The sequence below is a fragment of the Macrosteles quadrilineatus genome, unplaced genomic scaffold (assembly GCF_028750875.1).
Source record: "Macrosteles quadrilineatus isolate MER2022 unplaced genomic scaffold, UCM_ALF_1.0 Scaffold_7__1_contigs__length_78375512, whole genome shotgun sequence".
NCBI lineage: Eukaryota > Metazoa > Arthropoda > Insecta > Hemiptera > Cicadellidae > Macrosteles > Macrosteles quadrilineatus.
In genome coordinates, this window is record NW_026542600.1 from 54,663,820 (window position 1) to 54,677,687 (window position 13,868).

The following is a 13,868-nucleotide window of genomic DNA, read 5'->3' on the forward strand; positions in this document are numbered from 1 at the left end:
GACGGCTTAAAAACTGGTGACCGACTGCATCCATTATAGCTTAATTGCAGTAGATCATTAGTTTTTATGCCATTCATGTGCTTTAATTGTTTTCACATGGTGTCTTGTGCTGTATATGTTTCATGTATTAATCGTTGACACAATGAAAATGAAGAAATCTTGTGAAAGTGTAAATTACAATTATATAGTTTAGTGTGTGACTACGCACCCGACATTGGAGTAATCTTAGAATGGGCTGTAGTGAAATAACTAATCTGGATTGCGAAGACAGTAAGTAACTTATATATTTATGTATATCTACATGCAATCTACCTCACTGGAAAAATCATCAAATAATTTTCAATTGTTTAAATTTACCCTTGAAGATTTTAGAATCATTCTTGTTATCCATCCATTAATCTAATTGTTTGGTTGCTTACAGATCAAGTTATGCGGCCTTTGCTGCCTGATGTGTGTCGGGACTTGTGTTCTGGTGACTGTCACCACCACAGTTGTACACATGAGCAGACTACAGAGTCTGCGTGAATGTGTCTACACTCTCAAGACGCAGACCTGCACCTGCTACTCCGTCCTGCTAGAGTCTGCGTCTGAAAGAACAGATGAAGGTAGCTGACCCAATATCACTACTATTAGCTGCTAAGAAGCAATTTATGTGATAGGGATCATAGGATTGTTTTGTTGCCGGGGAGTTGAGTAGACCCATTGATAGTCAAATGAAACCTGATCCGCGAGTAGATTGAAATTCATTGTATGAGCCCGGAACTGTAATATTGACTATTTGGTTTTACATTACCTGTCATCAGTTCCAAATTGTAACATTCGTCAAAGTGTTACATGTTTTGGCGAGCTGTCATTTTCAAACCCTTCATTCAAGGAATATACATTAAATCCGCTTGTATATCTTTGTTAATGGTTTTAACTCACGACAAATACATATAAAAAACCAATATCTAAATAAATCAATCTGAACTTACCTTAGGAATTGTTCAGCTGTTAGGATAATAAATCTGTGAGGAAATACTGTATTTTCAATCTTTGCTTTTGTTATCAGCCAATACTGTGTACGATATCGACTCTGGTCTAAATTTACACTAACTCTAATAAAAATAACTCATTTTGTGCATACTTAGGGTCAAGATATGTCTTCAATACTACTCCAGACTGCGAGGCTATTCACGGAGCTCTCTACTCTTGTCTACGAGCTTTGTTTGGACTCTCTGTGATTGGCATTCTTGTCTGCATCTTCTGTTGTATGCTCGTCTACCAGCTCCTTAGGTAATTACATGATACAATGATTTAATTCAGTAACTACATATAATTTGAACCTAAATTGTTTCAATTCATGGATGGCAACAAGAAGCGAGGGGCCATAGCCACTCCTCGACGAAAATTAAATTAAAAGCTCTCTGAGCTTTGTAAGGCAGCCCAATGGCAAATAAATCTGTGTAATTTCAATTTGCAAAACAGAGTCCCCCAAAATCTCAAATCCACAGTATCTGAGGAAATGATTTTAATCCCAGATGCCATATTTAGTTACACCCACTGTTTGACTATGGTTTACTACCACAATCTGTGTATTTATTCAAGGCAGCAATCAGCAATTGTATTGTAGTAAGTAAATTAAGATGTTAGAGTCCCAGATTTTTTAACTCTTAGCTATTTTTGGGATGGGGTGAACGATATCAGAGCACCTCCCCCATGACCCTATGGTAACAAAATTTTTACAAATTTTTAAAATTATGCAAAAAACCTATAAATTTACAATACATAAAGCAAATTTAGTCAAACCATTTTGTACATACATTTTTGACATTTTCCGAGGGAGGACCTCCTCTTTTTACTGAGGGTTATGCCGTACCCTCAAGGCCCCCCTTATGGAACAGTTAAATGGACGCCCATGGCCACAACTGCGGGATCAATGATAAGTAATTTTGTTACTGAATTATTATCTGGTTAGGCTTACTTACCCCTCGGAAAATCTGTTACACCTATCTCAAGTTTATTATGCTTTATGACAATTTCTGGAACTAAAAAAGCACATTTTAATTTAAACATGTTAAAAGAGATATCTGGTATTTGCTCTTTAAATAGCCTTATGCGTATGTTAAAGCAAAATAGTAAACATCTTTTTAATAAATAAATAAATAAATAAAAATGCCTTTATTGATCAAGCGTTTCTCAGTACAAACTGCTTTTCAGAACAACTCTCGTCATATTATAAGTAACGATAACTTATAACAAACAATAAATAACAAACAAATAAATAGAAACAATAACAAAACAGAAACAAGAAAATCTAAATAACAACTAATCATAACCGTACAATTCCTTAATTTTGGCTCTAAAAGATGGCAAGGCATATTTTTTGAGGCCAGAAGGGAGGTCGTTGTACAGCTTTGGGCCGAAGTACGAGAAGCTTCTCCTTCCAAACTCAAGCCTCACTCTTGGAAAGTGAAGCTGGAGACCTCCATGGCAGGTACTGCGCTGAGAGACCTCCTCCCGGAAAGAGAGCCTCTCAAGAAGGTACTGTGGCTCCTGTAGGACAAAAGCCTTTTGCACCATGCAGCACGTCATAATCCTGCAAACTGTGTCTACACGTTTTTGAGATAGGGATTCTTCCCGTATCCATGGAACAAGATTCCTGTTGTTGGCCCCTCTGGATAAAATCCCTGCAGGTGCTACTGTTTTGTTCCCAAACTAAACTGTTAAAATATGGTATTTCTTTGATACACTTTTAAATATGAGGTGCCATTGCTGTAAAATGATTTAGGCCCAAGTTTAAACTATGGTATCATATACATTTTGATGGTATACTTCACCACTAGGACTAGGGCTTGCAGTGACTCAAACATAAATACTCTGTCTGATTAGATTTTGGTTTGTAGACTTCTGCCACAGATATAATACAGCGAGTTTTGGGGGAATGGAACTGTAATGTGCTATCTTCCTGACCTTTTAGATATTGTAGACTATTTATACATTTTGCAAGTAGTTTCTATAGAGCTAGTGCTTTTGTAGATTATTCAGTTGTTAATCTTTGTACAGTCACGAGCGTAAAAAGATGTATTGGGAGCAACTGGAGTTGCGCTGCCGCTACTTGTATGGTCAAGCGTCGAACCCCACTCGCGCCCCATCTCAGCCAACACAACACTGCGCTTGTTGTCAACAGTTCCGCTACCAGCAAGACATCCTTGCCTGGGAGCCTTCGGAGAACAGGTAAGTCAAAATTTGCAAGGAATCTTGTAAATTTGCAGCTTGATTGGTTCAAGGAAAGAGGCAGACTCTAGTTCCATAGCTTATTGTAAATGCCCCACTGGTTTTTATGGTTTAACTGGGTAAACCTATGCCTGTATCCTTGACCAGCTTTAGCCCAATGTTAGTGTCTGATTTATTGCCTGGTTGCTTTGAGACCAATCTGGGCTATTCTTCTAGCCCCCAAGTCTTTCCAACCCAAAACAATGTCTATTCTAAGTCATTACAGAGTCTAAACTCCTAGTAAGTTGTTGGTGGTTCTATGTAGTATGAAGATGTTTCCTGAAATAACCATGTGTAGTGATGAGAGCAATTACCTGCTTGGTCTGTCCTAAGTCTAGTTCTATCAGCCTGGTTGTAAAGAGGGTTCTATTCACTGGAAGCAGCTTCTTTGCCACATGACTATTCATGGTGACTGTTCCAGCTCACTATGTGTTTTCCCCTGTACCATTTTATTTTTACTTTGCGATTGCTGTGAAATACGTAAATGGTTGTTCCATTATCCAACCTAAACCAGCTGCAGTGCGGAGAAGTCAGATGAAACAGCAAATAACAAAAACCCAGTGTACACATGTAAAAATGACTAAATAAATCAAGTTTCTCGTTATGGTTTTTTCGAACAAAGAGAAAGCAGCTAGCTTACTATAGGAAAAATCTAGGTAGGCCACAGTATACACCGAGCACACAATAGTTATTCGTCCCCTGGGAGATTCGTTACCCAGAGCCATCATAGAAACCATCAACCATTTTATCAAACCTCTTCATCTACACTTGAAAAACTCCTCCAATTGGATGGAAAAACTTTCTTCTGTGGCCTATCTACCTTTCCTAGGCAAATTAGCTGCTATGCCTTTATTATAAAAGTCACAACCCTGGTGTAGAGCCTTTCCTTTGTTGTAAAACTTAGGCCTATTTAGGGCATGAGTTCGTTTTCAATTTAAACCACCATATTATTCTGTTTTGAATTCAGCAGTCAAAACATTGAACCAGTAATTGTAACACTACTTTTTTGCTGTCTTTATCAGAAAACATTAATTCTAATTGATTTACTTCGAAATCTTAATTATTTTCTTATTCACCATATCCATAGCTAAAGAGTAAGACCAGTGCTATCTCAGTATAAAAATTAAAATGTCCACACTTTTATATTATATTTTAAATTAAGGTAGCCTATATTGAAATGTGATTGTGATACATTACTTTTACTTATGTAATTTTAAATGTTTTGGATTTTATAAGGTATATTGTAATTTGTGATTATTTAATGACCAATAAAGTATGTGATACTTTACTCAGAAAAGTGGTATAAGTCATGTTTTGATTGGTTGCCTCAATAATATACAAAGTATTAAAGTTTTTTTTTTATCGGACAATTTGTCCTAGCTAAAGAAAAAGAACAAACATTTGTTAGAAACTCTAGGATTCGATCCGATGACCATCGGTGGTTTTTAAATCTCCAAGTGAAAGTACTGGGTGAGGCAAAAAAAACATCTATTTTTTTGTACACTCTGCAGCGACAGGTCGTTTGAGGGTAGTGAGGGCAGGCTCGTAGGAACGCCTACACACTGCCATTATCTGTTGTCCTAGAGCAGTGGTTGCCTAAGCTATGTGTGTTTGTTATCGAGTCATTTAAAAAAAAGTAATGATTCAGTAATTCGAACTCGGCAGCAGTTCCAGGCATTCTTTTAATTAGGTCGACATGGATATGTTCTGTTGCTCATAGGGATGAATTCTGTTGCTCGTTACAATCATCTGTAGGGATGAAAATTAAGATCAAACATTGCTCAGGTGACCACTGCTCCATGACTACAGATTAAGACAGTGTGTAGGCTTTCCAACGACCCTAACCCCACCAACCTCAGACGACTTATCGAAGAAGTTGAGAAGTGATCTACAGAAAACAGATTAGTTTTTTGCCACACCCAATCCTACCCAATATCAAGTCATTAATAACTTTTTGCAGTTTTTAAACCCTTTCAATTGATGTCTTGTAGGTTTTGGAACGGTGGACAAGTAGGCAACCTGTACACCCCCAACCCTGTTGGAGATGAGCCTGTGGCACAACCCTCGTCCTCTGGCTGGAGCTGGAGACGTCTTCCCTGGTCTCGTCAGCCTGCCACCTTACCACCTCCGTCCAACCAGTAAGTTGACACTTTAGTTTAGGACCTGTTCATCCTTATTTTTAATTTAGCTTAGGACATTCATCCTTTTTTTTATAAAATTGAAAGTCCTTAAATGTGTTCTCTATCGCCAGAAATACCTTATATAATCAATGTTAAAATGTCAAAGGTAATTTATAAATCTTGGGTACTCATGCAATGTCACAAAAAAATATATAAACTAATATAGGCCAAACACTATTAAGATACGTAACAAAATTTCCTTTTCAACCGTTCTCTTTCAAAAAAACGTCAAAATGCCACTGGCGTAAAAACACAAAAAAAAATAGTTCACGCTTAGTAATCAACAGTTTTTGATCCTGGAGGGTTCCATATTACCAAAAATGATGGATTAAAGTTAATATTTATTTTACTTGTCCTACAAATAACTGTATTAACTATGAGATGTTTCTTTGCAGGAGTTCTGGAGGCTACCATCAACCTCTCAACTGCAGCAGCCCAGACAGTCAGTATGGCTTCAACTCAGACCAAGGCCGAGTAGCCACTGTGTCTTCTGGCAATGCCTCATACACCGTGATAGAGCCCGTGATGACTCCTGGGTGTCACGTGTACCACTGGGGTCCTCCCCCACCGTACTCCGACCCCAACAGTCCCAGCAGGGGGGTTCTGTGCCCCCCTGGCCCCCACCACCACCACTGCCAACAGCAGAGGGCCATGGGCAACTACATCAACACAGATCCAGAGAATGAGCCAGAGTCATGTAGAGTACTGCAGTTACGTATCCCCAGCCGTCGACCGGACCTGCCTCTCTCATCATCATCGTCATCTGTCAAGTCTGGAGCTCAAGCGGCAACAGACACTCGTAGAGCGGACCTCAAACCACCCGACCCGGCTGTTGCCAACAGAATAAAATACATCCACAACAAACTTCAGAGTACCTCTAATAACTCGTCAAAAAAGCAAGCCCAAGAACAAACAGAATCCGAAGTTTACTTTGCAGATGTATCCAGTTGTAACGTATCTGTAAGAAATGATTCGATGTCTATATATGGTGAAGCCCTGGACAATAAACGAGTGGAAAGGATATCAGAACTGTCAGACGAATCGCTCGATAATCACAATGGAGAAGGATCCCAAAACCAGATACGCTCTTTACCTCATGCAGATGAGAAAAATTCTAGTTTTCAGATTGTTAGACCAACACAAGAAATTCAGGGGACCGATGTTCATTCTCCAAAAGAAATTAAAAGTTTTCAAAGAACTCACGGAGTAGGAGATATGTCGTTCTCGGGAATTCCTTTAGATTGCTCTGAAGACGATGATCCGGAATTGGTCAGCTTCAGTAGAAGACAAGCTTCTTTGAAGGAAGGTCTGTCTCACTACAGGAACAATCATTCCAATCAGAACAAGAGTGAAACTGAACACTGTATGGTAGAAACTTCACACAAAAATCAAAATGACTTTCCCTCACCAATGTCAATATCTTCACCTTCAACGGTCGGGAAAGGAAATGGTGGCTTCTATGCTGAAGTTGTGAATTCAGACAACGGTTCATCAGACTCTGTGTGGAGTGGATATTCTCCTGACCTTCTTGCACCAGATGCCCAGTACGAAGTCATCCCAGAACACAGACTTGCGTATTCTGAAGATTTCAACGGAAATCCTAATGAATGCAGTGGAAATCGTGGTAGAGCAAAATTCCACCCTGTCTCCAAAAAGAGACAGTGTTCACAAGTGGTAGGTGAGAGTTGGTCGAATAGTGCAGTGTGTAGTGAAAATCAAGATTTTAACGATAGGCAAAAGTTCAGCGGTTACAATATCAACTCGCAAAAAAATATTGACAGGTCAAAAGATTTCCAAAGAACCTCTAGATCTAACGAACGTTGCCTTGCGGATATTTTGAACTCCCCAAAATTTAACTACAAACACTCAAGACATGAACAAGTAAACAGCAGTTCTTCCTCTCAAGGTTTTCCCGAGCCGAGACGAAATGATTTCTCAATGCTTCTAGACCACAGTCTGCCTGGAAACAACATGGGAGGTTTTTACTACACAATTGGTGAGAACGACAATATGTGTTGTGAAAGACCTACTAATGACAGCTATGACATCGTTGGGAATGAAAAAGGAGAATCTCAAAATCCGCAGAGAATATCAGAATGTAAAGAAGTTGTTAGCAATACTCCCAAAGCAGCAGAGAGAGTAAAGTTAAACACAAACTTTGCAAATTCTCAAGAGCCCATAGAAAACACTGAATGTATTCACTCAGATAGTGGTTGCAAGTGCTACAATGCAACGGAAATGCCCAGTAATAACCTCAGAGACGTTTTACCTGGTAATATACATGAACAATAGATCTGTGTTGTGACATAGTGTACAAATGTTATTAATTTTTATATTTTAATGTTAAATAGTCTTAGTGATTATACTGTGGTTTTAATAACAGTTTTGTACATAGATATTTATTTAAACGATGCAGTGTTATAAACATAACTTTTCTAATTTTATAAATATTTTTTTTTATCAATCCCTATATTATATGCCTTCAAGACTAAAGTCTGGCATTTGTAACTTATGATTCTGTACTGCTAAAGGTTACAGTTGAACTCTTGACTACCCTAAAACTGCAGTCTTTTTAATGTCGAGTCGAAAAACGTCTGTTTGGGGTGAAAATGAAAAATATTTACTGCATACCATCTAGATCTGAAAAAAATTCTTTAACATAGTTGTTACAATTTCGATCAGACTATTTAAACATGTTTACAACGTCTATATTTCCAATGTCTGCTGCCAATATTGAATGTAGAGTAGGAACATCATAAAAATCATAAAAAGTCCATGCAAATGCAATTGCACTCATGTGAAAGGCAACAAAGACTGGTTAATGTTTGCTGGAATTATGTGAGCAATCTCTACTTATTAGGAATAGATTCTTCCTTATAGCTCATGGGTGGTTTTTAATTTGGTTCATGTCTATAACATTGTTCTAGGGACAGTAAAACTTTGGGATGGGGTTGGTGTAGTGTCAAGATCTTTGTAACCTTACATATACTCCTGTTTAAACATTTAAACAATGTTATTCCTACTTTTGTTCCCCTTACTTACAAACATAAATGATACAAAAGAGCAAGTATTTATATTACTTATTTTCTATATTAGTCACTTTAGTATACATACTTGTATAGTCACTATACTATACATACTAAATTCCATAAAAGTGCATTACAGCATTTTCCAAACTTAATAAATAATGCCACAGCTGCCTAGAAAAATCTGCTTCTGAGATGGTTTTGAGATTGAATGATAGAGCATTTAAAATTTTAGGTGCAAGGTATAAATAAAATTTCTTCAAAGCTGTTAAATATGGTTTTGGAACTATTGCGTTATACCTATTTCTTAATGTTATTCTCCTTTCGGACATAGTTTAAACCTCATCTCCACTTCTATTAATTTGTCAATTATCAAAGTCAAAATAAGAATAGTCAATTTCAGTACAACATTTCAATCACTATTTATTTACTCATCATTTTAACATTATTAAAAACATGCGACATTTAATCTTCACAAATAAGTTATAGCACAAATATAAAGATTAATCAATGGTCATGCATATATATGAAATTAGTCATTATCATCTTTCCCCTCCTCAGGTAGAATGGCAATTTATGTCATCGGACGCCGAAAAGTACCTTTTGTACTTACCTTACTAAGTACCTTTTGTACGGCTTCACCTTCAAGACAGTTTCTTTTATAAGTCTAGCTAGATTGTCATCATCAGAATACAATTTTACGGTATTTTCAAATGCAGAAAAGAACATAGGCCACTCATCTGGTCTACCACTAAAGTTTGGTAGTTGTTGGCGGCAAAGAGAGGTTGGTTGAATAGCTTTTTTGACTTTCTGCTAGTAATTGTGCAGCCGTGGTCATAGCGGTTGATGAACACTGATGAACTGTCGGTTCATTATCATTCAGCCACTTTACGACTTTACTCTCAGATTCTCTCTCCTCTCTCTGAGATATTAAGCTTTGACTTATGCTTACCTCAGACCCGCAGACTTGACTACCATTTGCCGATAGTGATTTCATAGAAGCCCTTATTTCCAGCATTTGTTTACGTCGCTCTAGCTCCCTCTTGTCTCTCAGCCTTTGTCGCTCCATTTCCTTCTCCAGCCGTTGTCGCTCCATTTCCTTCTCCAACCGTTGTCGCTCCATATCCTTCTCCTCCATCAGTCTTTGTCTTTCCAGCTCCTTTTCTTCAATTTCTCGTTCCAGTTTTTGTATTTCTTCCAACTTTTCAAGTTCTATTTCCATTTGTCTCCTGTTGCTTGATGTTGTAGATTTACTTTTTGTTTTCCTTGAACTAATAGAAGTAATGCTGGTTTGCCTCAATGCTACTTCTTGAGTGTCATTGTTTCCATTTCAGAAACATTCTTTGATAATTTGTCTGTATCCTGATTTTCATTCTGATCAGGGGTATACCTTTTTGGAGGTTTAACTTCTCTATTACTTTTTCTGTAAGACATGGTTCTTTTTTAGTTTCGGCACCAACTTTAAATTGTCAATTATCAAAGTCAAAATAAGAGAATAGTCAATTTTAGTACAACATTTCAATCACTATTTATTTTAACATTATTAAAAACATGTGACATTTTTAATCTTCACAAACAAATCATACAGCATAAATATAAAGATTAATCAATGGTCATACATATACAGGGTGATCAACTCAAGGAGGCCACCATTGGGATATCGGAAACGGTTAGAATTAGAGAAAACTTTAAATGGGGGACATTCCTTTATTTTTTGTATCAGTTAAAAATATGATTTTAGATTTTTGAAATTCAGCCGCCATTTTCCAAAATGGCGGCCAACTTTGAAATTTCTTATAGAACACCCTGTATTTGATCATGTTTTCGGATAGAACAGGCAATTTAAAAACTTTTTTATTCTTGACATTTTTTCGATAAACCCACTCGTTTAGGAGTTACAGCCTATGGAAAAATGACTTCCGGTGTACATTTTACACCATGTAGCTCCAAAACAAGCAGGTTTATAGCGAAAATGCGAAGATTAAATAAGTCTTAAAATTGCATCCACATTCCAAGCATACCATAAAATCCGTTAAAAATATGAATTCTGATGTTTAAAAAATGGCGGCCATTTTCCAAAATGGCGGCAAACTTGAAAATTGGAAAAACTGTGTATTTTATGGTCTTTTTGGAATGTGGATGCAATTTTGAGACTTGTTTGACTTATTTAATCTTCGCATTTTCGCTATAAACCTGCTTGTTTTGGAGCTACATGGTGTAAAATGTACACCGGAAGTCATTTTTCCATAGGCTGTAACTCCTAAACGAGTGGGTTTATCGAAAAAATGTCAATAATAAAAAAATTTTAAATTGCCTGTTCTATCCGAAAACATGATCAAATACAGGGTGTTCCATAAGAAATTTCAAAGTTGGCTGCCATTTTGGAAAATGGCGGCTGAATTTCAAAAATCTAAAATCATATTTTTAACTGCTACAAAAAATAAAGGAATGTCCCCCATTTAAAGTTTTCTCTAATTTTAACCGTTTCCGATATCCCAATGGTGGCCTCCTTGAGTTGATCACCCTGTATATGAAATTAGTCATTAACAACTTCTTTTATAAAATATTTGTAAAACTTTATACATACAGGGTGAATTTTAAATGAGTTCCCCCCCTACTTTTTTCTACATTTCTTAAGATATCAACTTCGGACCACGTCAGATCATTGTAGTGTAGTAAGTACTTCATTTTGACTGGATAAACATTTTTGGCCGCCATCTTGGATCCGCCATATTGGATACAAAATTTTTTTTTCAAATGTAAAGGTAGGGTTGTGACCCATTGTTTCAAACTAGAATTTTACGCTGATTACAATGCTGCAATTAGTTAAAAAAAATCTTGATCCGTTCTAAAGTTATGAGGACTTTTTATAACTTTATTTTTAGCCCATTTTAACATTGTGCATTTACAAACTAAGACCATAATCTCAAAATAGTGCTAGATAAAGATAAGTATACACCACCATTCATTGTCAACCTATTATCACTTGGTTATGACGGATTAATTTTTTTCGGCCGCCATCTTGGATCTGCCATTTTGAAATGTGATAAATTAATTTAAATATGAAGGTGGTGTTGTGACCCATCATTTCAGACTAATTTTTTATGCTGAATTTAATGCCGCAATCTGTTTTGCATTTTCATATTTGTTTTTTGAAATATTGGAAATTTAAGTAAGATAATTTTAATATTTCATCAAGAAAGCCTGAGAAACAAAAACGGATTGCGGCATTGAGTTCAGCATAAAAAAGTAGTTCAAAATGATGGGTCACAACACCACCTTCATATTTAAATTAATTTATCACATCTCAAAATGGCAGATCTAAGATGGCGGCCAAAAAAATTAATCCGTCATAACCAAGTGATAATAGGTCGACAATGAATGGTGGTGTATCCCTAGTAGCACAAATATATATTAAATACATATGAATAAATATATTTAAAATCTATTTTATATATCTCAAGTGTGTATTAATGTCAATTTTATATAATATTTAAAATATATTAAATATATAAAAAATATGTTTTTGAATCTATTAAATATTTTAAAAATATGTTCCAATAATATATTTTAGTGAATAATATTTAAATAAAAAATGTATTTAATATCTCTTCCAAACATCCCATGGGGCCTAAACATAAAAACACAAAATAATAAAGATTTAGTATGAAAAACACAATTATCAGTTGAGTAAATTGATTAAATAGTTCATTAAAACAAATTTTGAAAAAATTACTGGAAAAAATTTGTTCGGCCCAGGTGGGTCTTGAACCTGGGTCCTTCGACTTATGAGCCTCCTACCTTACCTCTGAGCTACTTGTGACTGTTGTTAGCATTAGTTTTCAAGTGGTGAAAGAGTGGCCCTCAGTTGCAATGGTTGCAATACTTGAAATATTTTTGATACTACAGTATAATATGATTCTGTTAATCTGTTTTGGCATCAAGTAGTTGAGTTGAATAGTGCTGTAGTGAATAGTGAGTAGTCTCCACGAATACAAATACAGTAAACTACAAAAATTAATTTAAATACTATGACAAATATTATGTAATTTATGGCATATGTAAATCAAATTAATATTTTTAGAACGTCATATAGAACCGTAATTAGTTTCTTAAAAGGTCGCCAGTCACTAGCACCCTTTTCTAGCCAATCATTCGAGATTTCTATGATCACATTCATTTCATTGTCACATATTACAAATTAAAAAAATAAAACCCATCAACACTTTTTTTCGTTTGACCCAAATGTAGCTGTCGAACATGTATTCTGCCTCTTAACTATATGATATTTTTTTCTTTACGTGTATGATAGAGTGACACCATTCAGAGTACGTATTATTATTAACTTAATTTTAACGCTTTCACAATAGCAATTATCATACAAAAAATGCATGTATAAATATATAGACACTATAAAAAACAAAAGATGCAAATTATTTATTTGCTAATTATAAAAGATTATTGGCTATATATTCTACAAATATAATATTATTTTATTAATAAAAATATCTGACGTGTTTCAAAATATATTTATAAATAATTTAAATATATAATATAGTTTTTAAAATATTTTATATATATATTTAAAATATTCTCAACACACGATTTTTTTAAATATTTAATAGGAAAAATATACATATAAAATATGTATATTATAGATTCTATACTTGTTTTATCAATAGATATTATGAATCTATTTTATATATTCAAAACTTATATTTAATTTATATTTTGCATTGCTTTTTGGTAATATTTAAAATATATATTTGAATATATCAAACTATTATTAAAGATATGTTATATATATATTTTATTCGAGGTTCTATCAAATACAACTTTAAATATATAAAATATTTATAAAATACATATTTGTGCTACTAGGGATACTTATCTTTATCTAGCACTATTTTGAGATTATGGTCTTAGTTTGTAAATGCACAATGTTAAAATGGGCTAAAAATAAAGTTATAAAAAGTCCTCATAACTTTAGAACGGATCAAGATTTTTTTAAACTAATTGCGGCAGTGTAATCAGCGTAAAATTCTAGTTTGAAACAATGGGTCACAACCCTACCTTTACATTTGAAAAAAAAATTTTGTATCCAATATGGCGGATCCAAGATGGCGGCCAAAAATGTTTATCCAGTCAAAATGAAGTACTTACTACACTACAATGATCTGACGTGGTCCGAAGTTGATATCTTAATAAATGTAGAAAAAAGTAGGGGGGGAACTCATTTAAAATTCACCCTGTATATAGATTTCTCAAAGGCAAAATTTCTAACTTTTTAAATAGTGGTGCTGCATGTTCTGCTCTGCATTTGTTACTAATTATCCTTATAAAGGTTGTTTGCAAGATAATTAATGGCTTAATTGACGAAAAGTAAGCTCCTCCATACTACTAAACC

The 13,868-nt window shown here is 35.1% G+C and overlaps 1 protein-coding gene across 1 annotated transcript in view; it reads left to right on the forward strand.

Annotated features, from left to right (window-relative positions):
• Positions 1 to 8,155, forward strand: part of LOC128999000 (uncharacterized) — an 8,606-nt gene extending 451 nt beyond the window's left edge. Inside the window, exons 2-6 of the mRNA XM_054425357.1 lie at positions 422 to 605; positions 1,131 to 1,275; positions 3,046 to 3,216; positions 5,247 to 5,393; positions 5,831 to 8,155. Coding sequence (XP_054281332.1) covers positions 422 to 605; positions 1,131 to 1,275; positions 3,046 to 3,216; positions 5,247 to 5,393; positions 5,831 to 7,727 — 2,544 coding nt within the window. The 3' untranslated portion in view covers positions 7,728 to 8,155. The remainder of the gene's footprint in view (positions 1 to 421; positions 606 to 1,130; positions 1,276 to 3,045; positions 3,217 to 5,246; positions 5,394 to 5,830) is intronic.
• Positions 8,156 to 13,868: the final 5,713 nt, after the last annotated feature.